The 22,597-nt window shown below is 44.9% G+C and overlaps 1 protein-coding gene across 1 annotated transcript in view; it reads right to left on the reverse strand.

Annotated features, from left to right (window-relative positions):
* trip4 (thyroid hormone receptor interactor 4) overlaps positions 1–22,597 on the reverse strand; it is a 68,241-nt gene that overhangs the window by 36,005 nt on the left and 9,639 nt on the right. Inside the window, exon 12 of the mRNA XM_084436944.1 lies at positions 4,961–5,063. Within this exon, the coding sequence (XP_084293070.1) occupies positions 4,961–5,063 (103 nt within the window). The remainder of the gene's footprint in view (positions 1–4,960; positions 5,064–22,597) is intronic.

Here is a 22,597-nt window from a genome sequence, read left to right on the forward strand (position 1 = left end):
CTAAGCCAGGTGGCAGGGCTTTACGACCCTGTTGGTCTAGCTACTCCGGCCAAAGAGAGAGGGGCCATTCTGGTAAGGAGGGCCTTCCAGGAGGCTGGGAGAGGGGGCTCCAAGCAGGACACGTGGGACAGTCCACTTCCAGCGGACCTCCGAGCAGATGCCGTCAGGCTCTTTGAGGAGTACGTGCGGCTTGGTCGGGTCAGCTTTGAAAGGAGCCTCACTCCTTCCGGATGGAGGGGGAGGCCGTGGGGCGTCACATTCTCGGATGGGAGTGATTACGCCTTCGGAGCTGTCCTGTACCTGAGGTGGGAGACGTCTACCGGGGTGGACATCCGCCTTGTGGAGTCAAAGGCCAAGCTGGCGCCCCTTGACCAGAAGGGCGACGCGGTCAAGGCAGAGATCTGCGGCGCAGTCTTCGCGGCCAGGTTGAGAGGGTTCATGGAGAGGCAGGGTCGGCTGGAGGTGGAGAGGTGGTTCCACTTCGTAGACAGCCAGACTATCCTGGGAGCTATCCAGAGGGAGAGCTACGGGTACCAGACGTTCTTCGCGAACAGGGTCGGAGAGATTCAGAAGTCTGGGCCTGTAGCTGACTGGTGGTGGATTCCAGGGGAGCTGAATGTCGCCGACCTTGTCACGCGAGGATGCCCTCCGGAAGACCTGAATGAGGGTTCCACTTGGCAAAAGGGGCCTGAGTTCCTGGTGAGGCCGGTGGAGGAGTGGCCCATGAAGTCCGCGGCGGAGGTGGCGGCCAGCGCCAGGGAGGCTGTGAGTAAGCTCCAGCGGAGGGCATTTACGGCGGTTCTAACTCGAGCCCAGCTGAAGAAGGCGTCAAGTCAAGGTAGTGTCGAAGGAAGAGTGGAAAAGGCCAAGGAGCCTCCGGATGGAGCTGATGAGTCTCTTGGCTCCTCTGAGGAGGAGGTGGAGTCGACCTTCTCAGAGGCCGGAGGCAAGGAAAGACTCTGGGGGGCAGCCATCGTTGATCTGGTTAAGCCGGAGAGGTTCAGCAGCTTGACAAAGCTCTGTGGAGTGATTGGATGGGTCCGCCGAGCTGTTGAGAGGTGGCTGATTCGCGGAGGAGCCATGGAGAGACCAGAGTGGGAGGCCAAGCACCTGAAGGAGAAAGTGGGTAAGCCCGTCCTTAGCGTGAGGGAGATCGGAGCTGCATTTCGGGATCTATGCTTGGCAGCCCAAGAGGGAGTGGCTTTCCCTGAGTCGACACTGAACAGGCTTGTAGCCATCAGGGTTGAGACTTCAGGGCTACTGTTGTGCTTCGGAAGGGTCCAGGCCGCGGGTGAGTCAGGAGTGCCGCTGGTTCCTTATGGAGCATGGATTAGCACCCTACTGGCTAGAGAGGCTCACGGAGCAAACCATGAAGGGGTGGCTGGCACTTTGCTACGGATGAGGAGAAAGGCTTGGGTGGTTCAGGGTCAGCGAGTAGCCTGGAAAGTCGTCGACTCCTGCATCCCCTGCCGGAAGACCAGAGCAGAGATGTGCCAGCAGGTAATGGGTGACCTTCCCCCTGAGCGGACCGAGCCGGCCGCTCCATTTGAGTACACAACCCTAGATCTGTTTGGCCCGTATACAGTCAGAGACGTAGCAAAGAGGAGGTCTAGGTTAAAGGTCTGGGGCGTGGTGTTCTCCTGTATGGCCTCTAGAGCCCTGCATGCTGATATGGTAGAGAGCCTGTCCACAGAGGGTTTCTTGAGTACTTACCAGCGGTTCACTGCGCTCAGAGGATACCCGAAGAAGATCTGGTCGGATCAGGGTACGAACTTCGTTGGAGCTCGACCAGCCCTGAAGGAGCTCTATGATTTTCTGGGAAGTGTTGACAAGGAGGAAGTGAGAGGGAAAGCCGCCAGGCAAGGAACCGAATGGGTCTGGGTCTTCCACCCAGCTGACTCGCCTCACCGAAATGGTGCGGCAGAAGCAGCAGTCCGCGTACTCAAGCGAGCGTTGAGCAACGTTGGGGGTGTTGGAAGCCTCACAGGGCTGGAGTTTCAAACTCTGCTCTACCTGGCGGCCAATCTGTCAAATGAGAGGCCGATTGGCGCCAGAGTCCAGGTCCGTGACGATGCGGTGGAGGTAGTTACTCCCAACACCCTGCTGTTAGGAAGGGCTGGGCCCACAGGGGACACGCGAGGCTTCGAGTTCCAGGACTACCCGTTTGTGAGGTTGAGGGCAGTCCAGGCCGAGGTAAACAGGTTCTGGCTGCGGTGGAGCCAATTGGCTGGGCCAGGCTTGTTCGTCAGGCCTAAGTGGCATAGAAAGGCTCGCAACGTTGCAGTGGGGGATCTGGTTTGGCTAGCCGATCAGAACGCTCTGAGAGGCCAGTTTAGGCTAGGTCGAGTTGTGGAGGTGGCCCCTGACAGCAAAGGGGTCGTTCGTGATGTTAAGGTAAGAACATGCCCCAGCTGTCCTGTGTCCGTAGGTAAGCGTCTAGAGAAAAGGAACGGCGGCGGCCGGAGTCTCTCCACAGTGCTCAGTAGAGACGTGCGAAGACTTGTGGTGCTCCTACCTGTTGAGGAGCAAGAAGGTCAGGAGAGCGAGCGACCCCGTGACGCTGGCTGTGCCTCTGCGGGGGGACCTGGCTCCGGGGTCGTGGGAAATCAGCAGCGTACGACCCCGTGACGCTGGCTGTGCCTTTGCGGGGGGACCTGGCTCCGGGGTCGTGGATGACTCCAAAGAAGAGAACTGAGAGGAACCCATACCTTCAGGCACCACCATCAATGAGAAAGGGGTAGTTTAGGTTGATGGTCTCCTTGGGTCTAGAGACCAGGAGGCCAAGTGGGAGGTGTGTGACATTCTGTGGGGTTGTGAGATTTTGTATTAAGTTTAAGTTGTGTAATTAATCATATGGGAATCAGTTGAGTTTGTATGTGATTTCTGTATGTTTAGGTAGAACACTTATTGTGAAATGCTTGTGATCCGGGGCCTCGATTGGGGAACGTCGGTGATTGGCTGGTTGCGTTTCAGGGAATTGTATGTATAAAATCAGAGCCCGGTGTTTTCTCTATGTGACAAAACGGGAGGAGGAACTGGTGGGTATGATTGCGAGTGTGTTTGCGTTATATTGTGTGTCGATATTAGTTCGAGCAGTATGTAATTGTATGTTTATGTTGCGTTTCAAGGTTCGTGACCTCATTAAAGGTTTACAGGAAGAAAACTACAGCCTTTGAGTGACGTCCCGTTCATTCCAGCCCCAGCTGCGGGGCATGAAAAAGAGTTTGCAGCACAGTGTGTGTGTGTGTGTGTGTGTGTATGGTGTGTGTGTGTGTGTGTGTTTGGTGTGCAGTCCATTTAAACGCCTTTGCACAATGTAACAGAGCACCCTCTCACTTTTACAGGTCATATTCAGACAGGTGGCTGAGAGACAGAGGGAGAGAGGGAGAGAGGGAGAGAGAAAGAGAGAGGGAGAGAGGGAGAGTCTTGTCAGATTGCCTGATGGCTCTCAACAGCCGGTTTGACCTTCAGCTTCTACACTGAAATGAAGTGCTTGTGAGTAAAGCCTCTGTAATAGGATCAACACAGGAAAAACAGTAGATAATGCATCAAACGTGCACATAGACACTCACCCAAACACAGACATATAGCTCACAGTATGCGCACACACACACACACACACACACACACACACACACACACACACACACACACACCTTGGCTGTACACAGCCACACACACACTTCTGTGAAGATCACGGGTTAGCTCCCAGGAGACCCCCCTCAGAGAGGAAAGACCAACAGAAGGTGGTGGTGGTGTTGGGGGGGGAGGGGGGGTGTTGGGGTGGTGGTGTTGGGGGGGGGGTGTTGGGGGGTGGTGTTGGAAGGGGGGGGGGGGTTTTGGGGGGGTCAGGCTGGATATAAAAACTAAGAGAAATAAAATGAAGAAAACTGTGACAATATGAATGACTTGACAGGAGGATCAAAGGAGACACTGCATGTGTTTATAGCTGTACAGTTCATCACTCAACAGCATAAGGTGCATTCGTTGTTTTAATAGTGATAGTGCACCAGTAGAAAAAAATAGAAATTAATCTATTTCCATGGAAGCTTGCAATTAGATATCCAGGCTTAAAACATATCCTATTTTGAGATTTCAGCTATGAAAACCATGCTGATCAAATAAAGTAAAATCATGTGGTAGGCTAATTATTCACTGAGTGATCCAAGATTTGGGTTTAGCAATGTTTCAAGATGGTAGAAGTACAGTAGGATGCTTGTTAGCATAAAGCTTACTTGAATTATCCATTCAAAGCATGTATCTACAGTTGCTCAGTGGTACAGTAGCTGTGAGCAGAAGAACATTCACCTTTTGGAACGGTTCCATGTCTTCAAGATGATGTCGGCATTCAACAACAAAAAAAAGCTTTCTTCATGCAAAAGGCCAGAACTACCCAGAACTGCTTATCACTTTGAATATTCCAAACCATCAATGTAGCCTCAGGATCTGAAACACGAGTTGGTACGTAAACAACCTATCACATTAGGTGTGAACGATTTGGAGAAAATATCCTCCTTGAGTTTTGCAACCTGCAAACACGCTCTGTCCAGACGAGGCCTTAACGCCCATCTCCTGCTTTGTAGCTCGGATGCATGTAGGTCGGAGATGACACATTTACCACTTAAATCGCAGCCAATTTGCTAATTGCCTTATTTCAAATCGTGATTTTGATTTGAAATCGATTCATCGTTCAGCCCTATATCACATCTTTGTGTTTTTTTTAAATTTTTTAAGTATTAACAAAATATCTACTGTACTGCGGGGGAATCAGTTCAGTCCATATTAGGAATCACACAGTACACTGGCAACTCTATCTACTGTTCGTCTATTGTACATATGAGTTTCCGCAAAACATGAGTATTCATCCCTCTCTCTCTTCTCTCTATGGATGCTTTTGAGTCTGAGAGAGAAAACAAATCCTTGATAGCTTCATTCATGACGCGAGGGAGTCGAGACTTACAGATCTTGTGCTTCCCTTTCATGGGGAACTTCACCAGCAGCTCCTGAGGGTTGGTGCAGAGGAAGACAAATGGAGAAGCCGACTCCTCACAGGTATCAGGAAACTGTAGGGAGGAGACATAAGCAATGTGAGCTGGGAGATTTCATCTTGTAGAATTGTGCCTCCATTATATATATATAAGAAAGTGCTACATACTAATGTAAGATTCCTCTTAAGCACCTACTGTATTATATTTTTAGTTTGCTACAAACGTTGCCTTTAGCACTAGATTATGCTCTCACTTGTTTAGAAAGGAGATGCCCGTCTGAGTTCTGGTGAGTAGTACTACAATGACTTCCTACGTTAAATGCAATTATTGTAAGTTGCTTTGGATGAAAGCGATGACTGTAATGTAATGCAATACATGTAATGCTAATGCTAATAAAGCATGCTAATGCTAATAAACATGCTAATAAAGACATATTATACCAAAGTGATAATGTCAATCTGCTACCACTGTACTTTGTTAAGTGTGTGACCTAACAAGGCCACATTTGTTTTGTTTGTCATCAGATATGTGAAAATAGAGATAGCCCTGATATTTCACAACATACTGAATCAAGGAGTGGTGACACTTATGAGGCAATTATCTCAAAGATGTACACATAATGAGGTGTTATTATACATCATTATTTTAAGTAATAAAAAAAAAAAAATCATTATCTATTCTATATATGATATAATAACCTTCTGCCATAGAAAGGGAAAACATTAAATGGTAATTTGCTCTGGCTTGTTGACATTGCTCTCACATATCAACCATGACAGGATGGCAGATGCAATATGACACAACTCATCACCTCCAAACCCTTCTGCAAGACCAGACCTAATTGACCCTTACAGCTCTAGTAGTAGTATGGAGCCGGGAAAGAATCTCTCCTCTCTTGTATTGATTGGCTATTCAGGTGAGAGTGGGGGGAAGTGACTGACACTTCCATGACAAAGGAGTCATCTTTCCAAACTGTCCAGGGCTAACGGCTTTCAGCTCATCCAATTTCCTCCACCGCTATCAGATAGTGCCAATGATTGCATCTCTGCAGCCAGGAAGCGGCAGCTTTTCATGACAGCACTCTTTTTTTCTTACAACCTCTCCGTCTCGCTCTCAAAGGACCACTGAAGGTTGTGACAAACTCAGGGGCTTTTAGGTGAAATCGACGGGCATGCTGTCTCTTTATGTGGTCCTTGACTGTCAGAGGGATGATAGAGATGTTATTTCAGGTTGCAGTCTATGCTGAGTTGACTGTAATACCCTTTATGTGATAAAAGATGTAAACACTTGTGAATGCTCAACAAGGTTTTTTTTCCCCTCTCTTTTTTTTCTCAGTGTATCAATTTAGAGTGCTTTGAGTGCTGAATATTTAATATCCAGGTGTTAAGTATCTATTTTCTTTGGAGTGCTAATCAGTTAAATATAATAGTTTAATCAACATTTGTGTAATAAATCTAGAAATAAAACATCAGCAATTTGCAATTTGCACTTCTACTTTATTGACATGCTAGTGAGACATTAGGAGCATTTAAAAGACAGAAAACAATGAAAATTTTTGAAAACACCAGGGGATACCTGCCTCAAACACCAGGGCTATGCACATAAAACTACCATTACATTAGACAGAGATAATACCTCAACAACATAATATCTACTGACATTTTAGTTTGGGAAAATGGTCTGCATCCTTAGAAGAAAGTGTCCCACTATGGTAATTTCACGTACTTAGCAGACAAAAGGCCTCAATGTTCAAACTAAGAGGTCTGACGAATGGCTGTCATGGGGCGTTGAGGCGCCCTGTTTCTTTGAACTTTGCACTATTCCTTTGCACTGTCCTGTTTTTGCACTGTTCCGTCTTTGCACTATTCCTTTGCACTGTCCTGTCTTTGCACTGTTCCGTCTTTGCACTGTCCTGTCTTTACACTGTTCCGTCTTTGCACTGTCCTGTCTTTACACTGTTCCGTCGTTGCACTGTCCTGTCTTTACACTGTCCTGTCTTTGCACTGTTCTGTCTTTACACTGTCCTGTCTTTACACTGTCCTGTCTTTACACTGTCCTGTCTTTGCACTGTCCTGTCTTTGCACTGTCCTGTCTTTACACTGTCCTGTCTTTACACTGTCCTGTCTTTGCACTGTCCTGTCTTTACACTGTCCTGTCTTTGCACTCTCCTGTCTTTGCACTCTCCTGTCTTTGCATGGTTCTGTCTTGTCCTTGCACACTTTCTGATGTACCCATCAGTGTTATGCACCAACTCACCAGAACAAATTCCTAGTGTGTAAAAACTACCTGGCATTAAACTGATTCTGAGGTATATTTTCAAAACTGCTGCAACTGTTCCCCATGTTAAGGCCCTCAGCGTGTCCCAAGATTATAATTTTTTTGCCTGCTGCTGTTTTCTATAAATTTTTCTCACTCAAGCACTCCAATTTAGTAATGAAAAAGCCTTGTGATTTGGATGTATTGGTTTTCCGGGGAACAAAATGGTGATTAAGGTGGTGGTGCTCCCTAAATGTAAATGAATGGAGCATAGCTGTACCCAGAGCCGGAGCTCCTCCGGGTGTCTGGAGAAGTTCAGGGTTGTGGTGCTCGTGTGAACGGGGCTTGAGTGAGCTCATGTGAAATGCAGCCAGTCGCCTGATCTTTCATCCTCCATTAGATAATTAGCATTTAAAGCTGTCGACCTGGGAGCGACTCTGCCTCCCCTCCCCTGCCTAATAGTTCCCATACTGTGCTAATGAAAAGGGCATGAAACGCAGCTTCTCACTCAGGATATAGGCAATGAATTAATGCAGTCGCTACAGACAAGCTTACAATATAATTAAAACATCTAGCTCCATAAAGAGTGATCACGGAGCCTCTCCCAAATTGCTACATACAGTTCACTTCACACACACAAACACAATTTGGGTATTATAAAATATAACAATCTAGCTCTTAAAATCAATGCTGCTTTTTATTCGGCACCGTTATTGTAGAATAAAAACAATAAAAGCGACCAGGCATTTCCACACAGTTCCTGCAGTGTCTCTGACCACAATGCTTTGGTTTCAATGACCGATGGTATCTTACTCATAGCTTTTTACATTTCTTTCTAAAAAATAAACTTTTACTTAAATAAAAAATAAAAAACTACTCTTCAAGGCTATGGCGGGATTCTTTTGATATTCCATTGAAAGTTAACACAACCCCCTATAAACAGAGAGAGAGCAAATCATGAAGCAAAATAAACGTACAGCTTCAAAATTTGCCTCTGCAAAGTCAATAAACGGACCATTCTTTTCAATTTGCTGGGATATTGCCAGTGGGTCTGCAACAATAACCAACTGTAATGATATTAAATGCACAGTCTGCTGGAGAAGGAGAGCCATGGTACTGGAGGAAGGTCTTTGGCCAGCTGAGAGTGAAAGGGAGTTGGTATTACTGGACCAGAGGGCAAAGAAAGGACCCAACAGAACACACCCACTGGCCCACCCATGTCCCCATTGCTACGATACAGTAGGCTCTGTTGCCGGATGCCATCCTTAAAAACTATGAATTGAGTTAATAGAAACATCACAAGGGAAATACCATAACAATACATGATATCCCTAGTTTTCAGGGACACTCCAATAACACTGTTCTTTTTCTTTCTCTCTACCCCCCCCCCCCCCCCCCCCAGCACACACACACAAAAACACACCAATCTCTCCAACCCTTTTCAGCTGCTGTCGGCAATTAGAGGCGGTGGAGACAAGCAATCTCCTTCACTGGTGCGGTCGGGCTGGGCCGGGCCTGTCAGGGTGTCTATGTGGTAATAGGGGGGCTGTGAGGCTCGGCCTCGGCCCCACCTCGCTTCACTGCACTCAATCTCAGCCCAATAAACAGAGAGCTCATTGGCAGAGGAGCGCTACAGTACCAAGCCAGAGGAACAGAGAGAGTGTGGCTTTAAAAACATGGAGAGGGTGGGAAGAGGAGGGATGGGGGGAAGATAGTGGGAGTATGACAGACGAGTAAAAGTCCGAGGGAGACATGGGATTAGATGGAGGGAGGAATGAGAGAAAGGTTCATTGAGAGGAAGAGAGAAAAAAGAGTGAAAAGAAGAGTTTTTCTCTCCTGTGGAGGAAAATAAAGGTTAAATACTAAGTAGAGGGCTCTGTCAAGGCTGGTTTCACCCTCAGAATGGGAGAGACAGATGGATCCATCCCCTGTTGATACATATGTGAGGTGGGAGGGTGTTAACATCTTGGGGCATCACAGAGACCAGACGAGCCATGTCAGAAGATAAGTCCCAATTCAAATCTGCCATAGAACTTCTTTAAATATCCAACGTAGATATTTCTGTAATATTAAGTATAATGGCCTTTACAGGGGAGCGAATCACTAGAGACAGAAATTAGAGTCCAGCTCTCAGTCCTTGTACTTTTAGATTTATGAGCAGCTTTTGACACCGTTGACCATGATATCGTAACCTGGGTCAGCCTCTCTGGCCAAGTTCTAAACTGGTTCATGACCTAGACTGTTTAGACTTGGTTTTAAAATGCATTTTGGACGATCAAGATTACGAGTGGACAGCGAGACACCATCGTTTACAGCTGTGTCTATCATACGTCTCCAAATGTGCCCGGCTGACCACTTGTGTTCGTATATAGTAACCATAGTAACTCACTCACTCCTGCCCACCCACTTCATACAGTTGTTCCATGTAAACAAATCAATAATCAGTCGGTGGCATGAAAGGTGTGCATGAAAGCAACCAAAGATGTTTGAAGAACTAATGAACACAGTAGGACTATTCCAACTGTTTTGATTGATAGGACAAGTCATTTGCGACTTGAAAAAGACTGCAGGATAAGGCAAAAAAGGAGAAAAATTACCCTTCATTGATCACGTTTTCCCGTTACGTCTTTGTCGGGATGCATCAGGACGCATTAGCACTAAATGCGTCCCAGACCACCTTGGCAAGTGGTTTTAGGAAACGTTTCACGTTTTGGTGGCTGTTTACACTTCTATTTAGCGCTGTCCATTTTGAATCTGATCGTCCAAAACGCCCAAATGGGGTCTAACAGACAGAAAGTTCTTTGTCACCTTGGTGACCAACATTCTAAAATGATGGATATAACATGCAGCATTACACAATGTTAAATTCTGGATCTTGTACCATTTACAGTAGCTTATACATGTTACCCCTTGGCAGCGTCATTACCAAACAATTTTCACTGTTGCAGACGATACTCAACTTAACATCTCTGTCACCCGAGGATTTTAGCCCCATACATTTTTTTTTAACTGTATTGTAGATATACATACTTGGATGGCTCAAAACTTTCTTCAATTAAACCAGGACAAGACAGAGATTCTCATCATTGGAGTCAAAGACCAGAGAGAGAATTAGCTGCACATTTTAATAGTCACTAAAGGCTAAAAAAAAAGGTGAGAAAAACAGGTGAAATGTAAGACTCTGATCTGAGTTTTGAAGCACATAAAGAATATGATCAAACCCACTTTTTTCCACCTGAGGAACATAGCCATGGTACACCCATTTCTCTCTTTAGTGGCACTGAGAAACTTATCCATGCTTTCATCACAAGCAGACTTGATTACTAGAATGCTCTCCTGTCTGGCCTATCCAAGAAAGCAATTAGACAGCTGGAAAACAGAAGTTACGAGTACTGAGACTAAGACTGAGACTAAACAGAGAACACACTGGCCCTGTTTCTGAACCGCCTTATGTAGACGTCCAGGAGATGTGGGAGAGACACCCCTGTGATACATTCCGCTGACTGTACCTCTCTCTGCAGGGTCTTCGGGTCTTGCATGGTGCTACTCCCATACCAGGCAGACATGTTGCCGGTCAGGATGCTCTCAATAGTGCGTTAGAAGCTTCTGAGTATCTGGGGAAACACTCAGAATTTCCTCAGATGTCTGAGGTGGACCAGAGCTTTAATATAGACACAATATTTTTTTTCTATTACCACAAAGCTCTATGTTTGAGTATTTGAAATCAATAGTAAACTGCTTTATCAGAGTGGGAAGCTTGTGCAGTCCTCTCTCCAACTAAGGCATATTGAGTTTTCAGATGAGATGAGAATTAATAATTCAACACGTCTTCACCCACAGAATCAACTGGTGTCAAGTTGGAGAGTGAACATTAATTATCGAAGAGTGTCCAACACTGGCTCTAAAATATTTACATAATTAATACCCTTGACGTGAAGAATAATGTGTCTGGTTATAAGAAGCTCACTTCCAGAGATAGTTATTTCTATTACTCATTGAATCTACTCAACTGCAAACCCCCCCCCATTGCAATATGTGCGATATCTCAACTTACCATTCCTTGTTTTAGAATTATGTCTTTTACATACCCTATTACAAGATGTAGTTCATAGATTTAAATAAATACATAGCTACCTTGACAGTCCACAAACATGACTATTCACTTTCAGAAAGAACCTGGCTTAAGAGCAAGTCACACGTTAGCCATTTAGCTAGCTTTAGTGATGACAGGTGTAGTGAAGTCATGTGTTTGCGTAGAGGAGATTTACACAGGCTGCCTCACTTAGCGCAGCAGTTCCACTTTTCTAGCCATGTTTATGACTTCACCTCCTGTGGAGGGCCTCGAAGCAGAGAGAAAACAAGACTGCCTCACCACAGTCAAACACTTATAGTCTCTACAGCAAGCTACTATATACAGTTCAACCACTGTCTGTATTCCAAGAATCCAAAAATACAGTAAACAAATATTTACTGTCTCCATATGGCAAAGAAGTAGTAAATTGTGGGAATAGAAAGATACAAAAACAGAAATGTTTTTATGTTTTACGTTTATATATTTATGGTACACAAGATAGCTGTACCATAACATAAAAAACAGTTTAGATATGGAAATAAAATATGTGCTAACAATGTTACCGTAATAGGGAGCCAAAGCGTAAAACGACGCCCTCTACTGGTTTGGTTCGCACCCGCCCCATCTTTTGCATGGGAGTAAAAGTTGAAATAATTCTTAATCTATATCAACATAAAACTTAGTGACAACACATACCATTTTGGATAGATAAAGCAATAAACTACTAACTATATCAACATCCACCGCAATAATGTGCAGTTTCTCAAAGATACTTTTAATGTATTTTACGTTTTGGTTATTTTACAGTGAACTACACATTAAAGGTTAAAGTCCGCCTGGGTTTTGCGCACTTCACTGGAGAGTGCAGCTGACCAGAGCACTATGTTGGTGTGCTTCGTAAACATGAGTCAATTGCTCTTGAATTAGAGCACATTGCTAGATTCTGTAGGCTGAGAGAAATCCAATTATGTCCACCTCTTGGAACTTGGTCAAATTTACTGACCGCTAGATCAGTAAAACCGTTCTGATCGTAACGTTGTTAGCATAAGTGAAAGGAGTAGAACATGGCGAAAATTGGCATCACGGCTAGTGGATGTTTTCTGTTTGGCAAGTCCCGTCTGAATGAGCTTGGTTTGACTAACGTTAGCCAGCTAGCTAGCTATCTACTATTGTGTACAATGATAGGATGGACAATAAAATGCAACAAATCTGACCAAATTTGCAGGACAGAACAAGACAGGTTAATGTATTGACATAGCCAGGAAGCACATTGGCTATTTCTGTGTAGCAGCAACACAGGGTGTGTGCATCATGGTAACTGTAGTCAGTTTACACCCAGCGTTCGAAAAAATTGTTGTAAAACCTGTCTTTAACTGCACAAACATGATCTAAATCGAGATTGATGAATTTTTATTTAAAAACTGCCATGCAATTTAATAAAACGGTGCAAACCGTACCACTAGAGGGCGTTTCGTTACTTTACCTCCCTATGTTTTTCTGACACAAAGTAGTGTTAATTGTAATGGAAATTCAGTATGACAGGCACTTTAAAATCATTAGATAACGGCACACACCAGTAATCGGCAAATCATCCATCTGCATCGCATTACGTCTAAGCCTGAGATGTAAACTCTTTACCTAGCACATGTCTAGGTCCTACCTACCACAACCACACACACATGCTCTCTCTCCCCTGGGGACAATTACCATGTAGCATTTAGAATCAAACTTCAAAGAACACCATCTTTAGTATTAAAACGTCTTATTTTTCCCCCACAACTTCCTTTTATCGCTGCCACAACTCAAGCTCTTTTTAGTGCAGTTACTGTCAGCGAAATGGGTCCGATTTCAAGTCAGGTAACAAACCATTTTATGACTGGCATTTTGATTTCATAATATGGAAATGAAGAGGGAGAGGAAGTTTATGAATGCGTCTGTCTCCTGAGGTGAGTGTTTGCTTTGATTTTTTGGCACTGGTCTGGAGCCCCCCATCTGTGTTCACTCAGCCTCAGTGGGAAATGGCTGGCTGTGTCCTTTTTTCTCCATCTGGCTCTCTGAGCCACCTCCTATACAGCGCCTGAGAGAACAGTTGTAGTATGAGCTTGATGTGAGACCAGGATCTAATACACTGTTTACTTGGCCTCGTGGTTAAAAATAGGAGGATAAGATGGTCAATGGTTCATAAGAATCTTCAAGGGGCTGAGTGCCTGTCTTTAAGCCAAGTCCAGATACAGCAGCCATTACGGGGCGCTAGTTTTAGAATGTCTCTTTTTGTGAGTCTTTCTACAAGACTTGCTGTATATTGAAAATGCCAGTTTGAGAACATTCAACATTCCAAACAGGCAGTTAAGAAACTATTATTAATTCTGAAACATATTGACTGTTTATCTGAACATGGCTTTTTTGGGGGGGTCTGTGAGCTCAAATAAACAGAGAAAATATTGAGAGGAAATGGTTGTCAGTAAAACCACTGGGAATAGTTGCCACCTTCTTCATACTCTGGTTTGGACTTGAGAGCGTTCTCTCAGGGTGAACCTGAAACATTGCATTCAATAGCAGCAGGATATCTTTACAGTTAAGAGTGACACACGTGGAGAGGGGGCGGAGACTCTCCTCCCTTCATCCTCAGATACATCTCATGGAGGAAGTTGTTGAGCAGACATGCCTTAGCCCACAGAGCACTCTGACCCTGCTGGTCTCTCCACACCCCCCCCCCCTCTCTCTTTCTAACCCTCTGTCATGAAGACAGATGGCTGGAGTTGTGATGCCGCTGGGCAGAGGCCTGACAGGGTGATGGCCTCTGCTCCCACACATGAATACACATGGAGACACACACACAGTAAACCCATCTCATCCACGCCAATAGCAATTACCCATTACAGTGACTACGCCTAATAATTATGCATTGCTGGTTAACTTCATGAACAGCTATCAATATTATATCGCAAGCTAGACCCCATGGTATTTAGGGAAATTATAGATCTGTCTGTTTGGGGTTTCAGAAGTGGTTAAAAAGTACAATGGAATAAAGAATATACATAGGGAATACAGGTATACATAATAGATTAAATTAAATTACAGGAAATATATACATGGGTGATTGACATATAAGCCTGAAAAAATATTCCAATATTAAATGCTGACTCTTAGTTTTCTAAAAATATATGTGTTCTTTTAGATTTTCCACCAGAATCTGAATTTATTCACCAATTTGTTGTAATAGTACCCAAAACTGGCATATGGTGTGACATGAAAGTTATTATAAATAAAATTAAAATGGGGTATAATTAAGTAATTAAGTAACTCACTTTATCATGTTTCTTTATCATTACCACATTGCATTGGTAAGACGCTCCTGCAGATGTCTACTCTACAACATCAGGAGAATTCGCCCCTTCTCACTGATGAGATGGCACAGGTGCTCATCCCAGCCCTGGTCAACTCCCACCTGGACTACTGCAACTCTCTCCTTGCTAGGGCCCCGGCATCAGCCATTAAACCTCTGGAACTTGTCCAGAAAGCTGGCCTGGTGTTCAACCACCCCAAGTTCTCCCACACAACTTCCCTTACCTATTCTCTACACTGGCTCCCTTGATTGAATTCCCTGAATCCCGTGATTCGGATCTGCTCCAAAATTGAAAGGGTTCTAAGGTGGCCCCATTATGTTTGGAAGTTTTTGCGTAATCCTAGTACAAAAAATGAACAGAGGTGAAAGGCCAGTCCGGCTGTGTTTGGGCGGCCCATGGACCCGACCCGTGATTTGTATCCGCTCCCAAAACCCTTTGGTAGGAAAAGAATGTTGTAGGCTATGTCAGTCGACCAACATTTCTTTGGTTTTAGACAGCCCTAATTATTTCACTAATGTTAAAATGATCAAAATATAAATTTTCCTTTGGATGAATTTTGGAACTTCCAGTGGCGTCTGAAATCCCTAGTGTTTTGTGTCTTTCGTCAGACTGACCTACTTACCTACCGTAATGTAACGGCTTCTGTTCACAGCACACAACACAGACTTCCGGACAGATGCCAGGGAATTCTACTAGGTCTTGACATGGGAAATTGGCTGTGCAGATTTCCCGTGAAATCACATTCATACATGCCCCATAACTGGTAAATTCCCTAGAATTTAATGGGAACCCTTATACAGTATGTCTCAATTTCCTCCCCCTGGACGGTATATGGATTAAGGTTAGAGTGCCCTAAGCCACAACCTTGAAAAGAAACTTAACCAAGGAGGAGGTTATACTCAATCTCTAATAATAATAATAATAATAATAATAATAATAATAATAAATAATAATAATAAATAATAAATAATATTTATATAGAGCCTTTCTAAAAACCCAAGGACACTTTACAGTGATAAACAAGTCAGACACACAACAGAGACAGACCAAAATGAAAATGGGCACATAAACCAATTAACTAACTAACTAACTAACTAAATAAATAAATACATAAAAACGAACTAAGTACAGGCCAAAGGCCTTGGTGAACAGGTGAGTTTTGAGGGATGATTTGAGGATGTCCAAGGTTGGTGTGTTACGTATCTCTGAGGGGAGAGTTCCAGAGGGTGGGGTCTGCCCCTCTGAAGGCTCTGTCCCCAAAGGTCCATTTAGGGCATAGTTGTCTTCCATCACACATGTAACCTTGGCCTTTCCCTCTCCGGCTGAGTGGCTGCCTGCATGGCATATCCTACCCATCTATACACCAAATAACACCTGCACCACCGTGAGAGCAATGTGCGTTTTTATATACCAAGTCAGTGATGTGCTTGAGTGAGTGCTCAAGGTAGATGATCGTTCTCAAGGTAGATGACCGTTCTCAAGGTAGATGATCGTTCTCAAGGTAGATGATCGTTCTCAAGGTAGATGACCGTTCTCAAGGTAGATGATCGTTCTCAAGGTAGATGACCGTTCTCAAGGTAGATGATCGTTCTCAAGGTAGATGATCGTTCTCAAGGTAGATGACCGTTCTCAAGGTAGATGATCGTTCTCAAGGTAGATGATCGTTCTCAAGGTAGATGATCGTTCTCAAGGTAGATTATCATTCTCAAGGTAGATGATCGTTCTCAAGGTAGATGATCGTTCTCAAGGTAGATGATTGTTCTCAAGGTAGATAACCGTTCTCAAGGTACATGACCGTTGCTGTTTATGAGCAACTGGGATTGACACAGCTGCTGTTAGTCAATTGGCTAATCGTCAATTTGTGACAAATAAACCCCCACCATTCACAAATACACTCTGACACTTTATTAGTTTGCCTACACCTGCTCTTTGATGCAAAATTGCCTGCTGCTGCTCCTGACAGTCAATCATGTGGCTGCAACTCAATAAAAAAGCATGTACGTACTGTAGACATGGTGAAGAGGTTTTGTTGTGCGACCTTCGAAGGGGCAAGACGCATGATCTACTGTAAGCAACTTTACCACGGCATGATTGTTGGTGTCAGACATGGTGGTCCCAGCATCTCAGAAACATCTGCCCACCTGGGATTTTCATGCACTACACTCTCTAGAGTTTACAGAGAGTAGTGAAATAAACAAAAATGTCTGGCGAGCAAAAACACTTTGTTAATGAGTCCGAAAAATTAAAGCTAATAGAAAGGCCACACATTCTAAAGAGGTGAGTTTTGATCCTGCGGCAAAAGATGGGCAGCCAGCGACTCTGCTGTCCTGACGTCTGTTCTGGAGGCAAAAGGGGGTCCTACCAGTACTAGATAGGCGTACCTAATAAAGTGGTCGCTGAGTGGAAATGCAGCTTCTTAATGCGTTATCGTCTAGCAAGCTAGAAACAATAGCTGGCTAGCCAACAAATAATCAGTGTCTCAGGCCCAGCTGTGGGGGGAGGAGAAGAACGTGCGAATGAGCTGAACCAGCTCTTCAATCGGTTTGACCTGGCTATCACCCCCCCGACCCCACACCCACCCCTGCGAGTTCAAAGGGCAGCCCAACGTCCCCGCCCCAGCCCCCCTTCACCACCCCTACCACCACCATTGCCTCCATCCCAAAGAGCCAGGTAAGGGGAGAACTTAGAAAGTTATGAATCAACAAGGCACCAGGCCCGGACAACATCAGCCCCAGGGTGCTTCAGGAATGTCCCGGTCAGCTTGTGGGAGTGTTCCAGCACACATTCAACCTCTCCCTGAGGCTGAAGAAGGTGCCACAGCTGTGGAAGACCTCCTGCATTGTGCCGGTGACCAAAAAAGCACGCCTCAGTGTTCTCAATGACTACAGGCCAGTGGCGCTGACATCACACGTCATGACAGTCTTTTGAGAGACTGGTTCTGCAGCGCCTTAGACCCATGGTGGGCGACTTCCTGGACCCACTGCAGTTTGCGTACCAGGCCCGGATCAGCGTGGACGATGCCATCATCTACCTGCTCCACAGAGCCTATTCACACCTGGAGAGGCCAGGAAGCACAGTGAGTCATGTCCTTTGGCTTTTCCAGTGCATTTAACACAATCCTGCTCCTCTGGTTAGCAGAAAAGCTGCCAGCCATGCAGGTAGACCACATCATGGTGGCCTGGGTCACAGACTACCTCACCGGCAGGTCACAGTGTGTCCGACTGCAGGGCTGCCTGTCTGAGGTGGTGATAAGCAACACCGGCGCCCCCCAAGGAACAGTCCTGTCACCTTTCCTGTTCACCCTCTACACCACCGACTTCAGCCACAACTCTGGAGCGGGCCACCTCCAGAAGTCCTCGGACGACTCCTCTATCGTGGGCTGCATCAGGGCAGATGAGGAGGAGTACAGGGATGTGATCAGGAGATTCGTCAGATGGTCGGAGGAGAACCAGCTCCAACTCAACATCAGCAAGACCAAGGAATTGGAGGTGGACTTCAGAATGAACAAGAGACCCCCAAACCCTATTACGGTATAAGGTATTTATGCCTAAAATGCTTGAAACTGATGGTTGATAGATGGTGGCAGTAAGAATAGACGTGCCCGCTAGTCTTGCACTAATCCTACATTGTACAAAAATATGCCGCAAGAATAGTAACTCCCTTCTTAAATATTACAGGATTATGACCGCCTTCTACAGTAATGTTATGATAACAAAGATGAGCTGTTTCTGATTATAGTATGTGACCCAGCGCAGTCGTCAACATTTTTGAGCAAACAACGTTTTGAGATGAAGTTGCAGAAATACTGGCTAATCTGCATTTGCAAGTAATTGTGTCTTAATTTCACATACACATACACAGCCACAAGAGACACTACTTAACACCCATCTCTTGTGAGTCTCCAATAGAGCTTGTTGTTATTGTTCCACCAAATGTTCTGATAACCACCACGCACGCCCATAATGCACTATGCATACATGCACACACGTACACACGTACGCACCCACACACACTAGGCCTGTCAAGTCATCGTCACTGTGATGAAATTATAGCAAGACAGATGGACTGCTGACACAAAAAAAGAAGATAATACGTCAGCTAGATTAAAGACTAGTATGGGTATGGTTTGACTCTGAGGCAGACTAGCTAGATGACATGGATGGACACACTGCAAATAACATGACAGGGCTGAAAAAGTAGCAGCAACGGCAGTGGTGTTAACTAAATCAAAACATGGTGCATTTTTCAATTTGAAAACACAAATAACCTGGCATTTCCTGTCAGCCTTCCGTTTCCCCCCTCCTTATAGGCAATGCAGAGTACACACTGATGACACCATCCTAACTCCGTAGCCTCCGGCAGGGTTCTGATGGATTGCAACATTTCAGGCAATGTCTTGTTTTATTATCTGTCTTAGAATATGTTCTTGATTTAGCCAAACATTCACGTGGCTTCTCCAAAGTAAAAAAAAAAGAAGCATAAATGCCTAGAATTTACTGTATGCAAAAGCTCTGACTGACATCTTAGATGTGGTAACTTTCAAAGAAAGCATTTCAGAACCTTAGTTCAGCTAGAATCAAGATGAAACGAACGCTTTGAATCAAATGTGACAGATGAACCGACTGCGGAGCATATCTATCTACTATTAAGTTATTTGAACCTGCTCAAGTTCTAGTACATAATTAAAGATGGGGTAGGTAGTTTGATGTCAACAAGGCCTCCGATTGGTCATCTTTTTCAAAAGAACCCACCCCTCCCTCCTGTCAATCATGATGTAGTCCCTGCCTCCAAACATGACTGGTAGGTGTGGCGAGATAGAGACCCTGATTGTTCAATACATTGGGGCGCGGTGCATTCTTTGAATCCAAAATACAGAGGCAGCGGTAAACACAAAGATCCAAGTTTATTCTCAGAGCACTTCTGTTACTGATAGCTGAAAGGATATTATGCCAATTTTACCAAATAAAGACAAAAGCAAACTACCTATCCCACCTTTAACATTTGTGAATCTCCGCTCCTACAAACATCAAAGGATTTTGTACAAGGTGACCGTTAAGCTGTAGCTTCAAAAAAAAAAGGTTGGAGGGAAAATAATCAATTACTCTCTTATGATTAGTATACCAGCAACGTTGAAGCACACTTGACAAAACACTCCAACTGACAATTCCCCCCAATTGAAACATTGAGGCGCGTAATGAAGTGGTCTGCTCAGAGCAGTGAGAATGTGAGCAGCGTAGCCCTGTAGTCGGGCAGATGGCCCTCTGTATTTTTGATGCTGTTGTAGACCTGTGGTTAGGGAAGGAGCCTGGGGACCTTGGCTGAATGCATTCTACACACCACTGCAGAATCACATGCTGTCTGACCTCTCTGCCGTGGCAAACTGCCCAGCACAGAGACAGGGGGGAAGGGGGAGTGTGTGTGTGTGTGTGGGGGGGGGGGGGTATATACAAATTGGGGTGACTACACTGTTCAAAGCCCGTCTCTCTCGCTTGCTCGGTGCTCACGAGCATGCACTCAAACTCCCATGTTCTCTCTCTCCCTGAAGCAGAAGCCTGCATGCACACACTGCAGATTATGAAGCCTGTTGAGAGCCAAATTGAATTCTCCACGACCACATCCGCCCTCACAGGTCTGACAGGAAGAACAATGTCTTCTGTTGGGGAGGAGAGGGAGATAATGGGAGTGATAGAGATGGGGGGAGGACTAGACAGCAGGGCCGCTGAAGATTCACACAGCATTAAAGATAAAGAAAGCAGGAAACAGGGAAGGAATAGTCCTGCCTGCTTCCAATAACTCCACTGTGTGTGTGTGTGTGTGTGTGTGTGTGTGTGTGTGTGTGTGTGTGTGTGTGTGTGTGTTATTAAAGAATGAGAGTAAATGAGTGTGCAGACCGTATTTCATTTCACATTAGTGTGACACGTTGGATTGATTGTTTGACCAATTAATTCAAACTGCTTGTGAATGAACATTGATTTCACCATGTTGCGGTGACATTTGGTATTCATTTATTTTCAACATACCCCCTCCCTAGGGTTGCAAAGGGGAACATTTTCTGTACATTTTCAGAAACTTGCCAGAAATTTACTATGGTAACTTAAGCTCGGGAATTTGGGATATTTTTACTTTTTTGTAGCCTATAACAGCTTTTTTCAACAACATATTATTTTATTTTAAACATTTATTTTAGGATTGTATCCCATTTTCATCCAATTTAGTAGCCAATTGAACCTGACCTAGTGTCCAGTTACCTCCTACTAACTGTTGATGACGATTCATCACACAACCCGGCCGGTCGGCAATATGAAAGGGAGAGACAACTCCTTGACTATCTCAGCTCGCAACCATAATTCCAACACCAGACAGGGTTGCTGTTGTGTGACGAACCCTCAAGCCGAGTTTAAACTAACCACCCTCGGGGAGTGGCGGCCCAATAGGCCCCTCCCTCTGGGATCCGGCCATACTCAGATCTGGTGAGGCCGCCAGTCCCCAATGGGCAGCTGCACTGGAACCCGATGCATTAGGCCGCTACACCATTGTGGAACTTAAACGTAGCCAAGTTGGGGGGAAAAAAAACGAAAATGCAATTCTAGATCTTGAAGCATGATCTTGGTTAAAACAACCTAAAAACAATGGTTAAAACAACTCTGCACTGTGCATTCCTCCATCACATGCACAGCTTATTCCAGCATCCTGCACACTAAGAGGGCTGCAGAATCCATTAAAGTTCTACTCACAAATAGAATCAAATGAGACTTTTTACATTTGTATTAGAAATGTTTGCCTGCATGTCTGCTATGACAAAACAAAATGTTTATATTTATGTCTGTATATGACAAGGTAAATCCAGTTGGTATAAATAACCCCCAAATTCACAGTTAATTCCTGTTGATTCCCATAAATTCCCGTTAATTCCTATGGAAAATTTCCAACTTTGAATATTCCCAGAATTTTCAGCCCTACCCCTCCCCCGCTCGTGCACACACACAAACACAACAACCGCACACTCATAATGGGCATGTATTGTAGCGCTTCAACTGAAACCAACACATACATCCCCAGTGTCAGTTAATACAAAACACGGAGCTCCCACTAAAGGAGAAATAGGGCCTGGGGGTCATATTTTCCTTTAATTCCTCGAAATATGGATCCATACTTTTTTTTACATCAAATTTTTTACTTAATTATATTAGCCCAGTTATGATACAGCGCTAAGCCTGGCTAACCTACGGAACAAAGGGAGAAATCAGGCCCTTGTTATGAGTTCAGATCAATCAAATCCACTGAATCTCTATGGGGAGAGAAGTGTGTCAATGTTGAGCCAGTGTGGGGTTCGGCGCACAGCTTGCAATGAATAGGCTCTGAGATGGAAAACTCACATGGCGTTGTGCACACGCACGGGAGAGTGCAGCGCACGTGTGTATGAACACATGGGACCGTTTCTTCCAAGATATTCTGTTGTTTTTGTAATGAACTTTATGTCTTGGGTATTGTGCATGTATAATGTACTTGGTTATTTTATGAGCGGCCACGTCTCGGTTGAGTAGAAACACCTACACTTAAACCAATAAACCACTATTAGCCTACAGAGATGCATAGCAGGTAAACCTCTCTCTCTCTCCCTCAATCCCAGTCTCCCTGGCTCCGTCCTGCACATGTGCGGTACCTCTTCATCCCTTCCTGAGTGAGCCCAGCAGAGGTGGAGGTGGAGGGGCGGGCCAGACCCTACTGTCTGGCCGTTAATCAGCGCTGGGCGAGAGGGATAGAGTGAAGGCAAGGGGCAGAGGAAAGGTGAGAGGAGATCGATACACCAGTGAGGTTTAATGAAAGGAAGGATTGGTCAAGTCAAGTAGATAGGAATCCTGTTTTGCCTGGGGCGCTTTGAAGTACACTCCCTTCTTCCCCCACTATACAATATAGGCCTATATAGTATTCCC

The sequence above is a fragment of the Borostomias antarcticus genome, assembly GCF_949987555.1.
Source record: "Borostomias antarcticus genome assembly, chromosome: 4".
Classification (NCBI taxonomy): Eukaryota; Metazoa; Chordata; class Actinopteri; order Stomiiformes; family Stomiidae; genus Borostomias; species Borostomias antarcticus.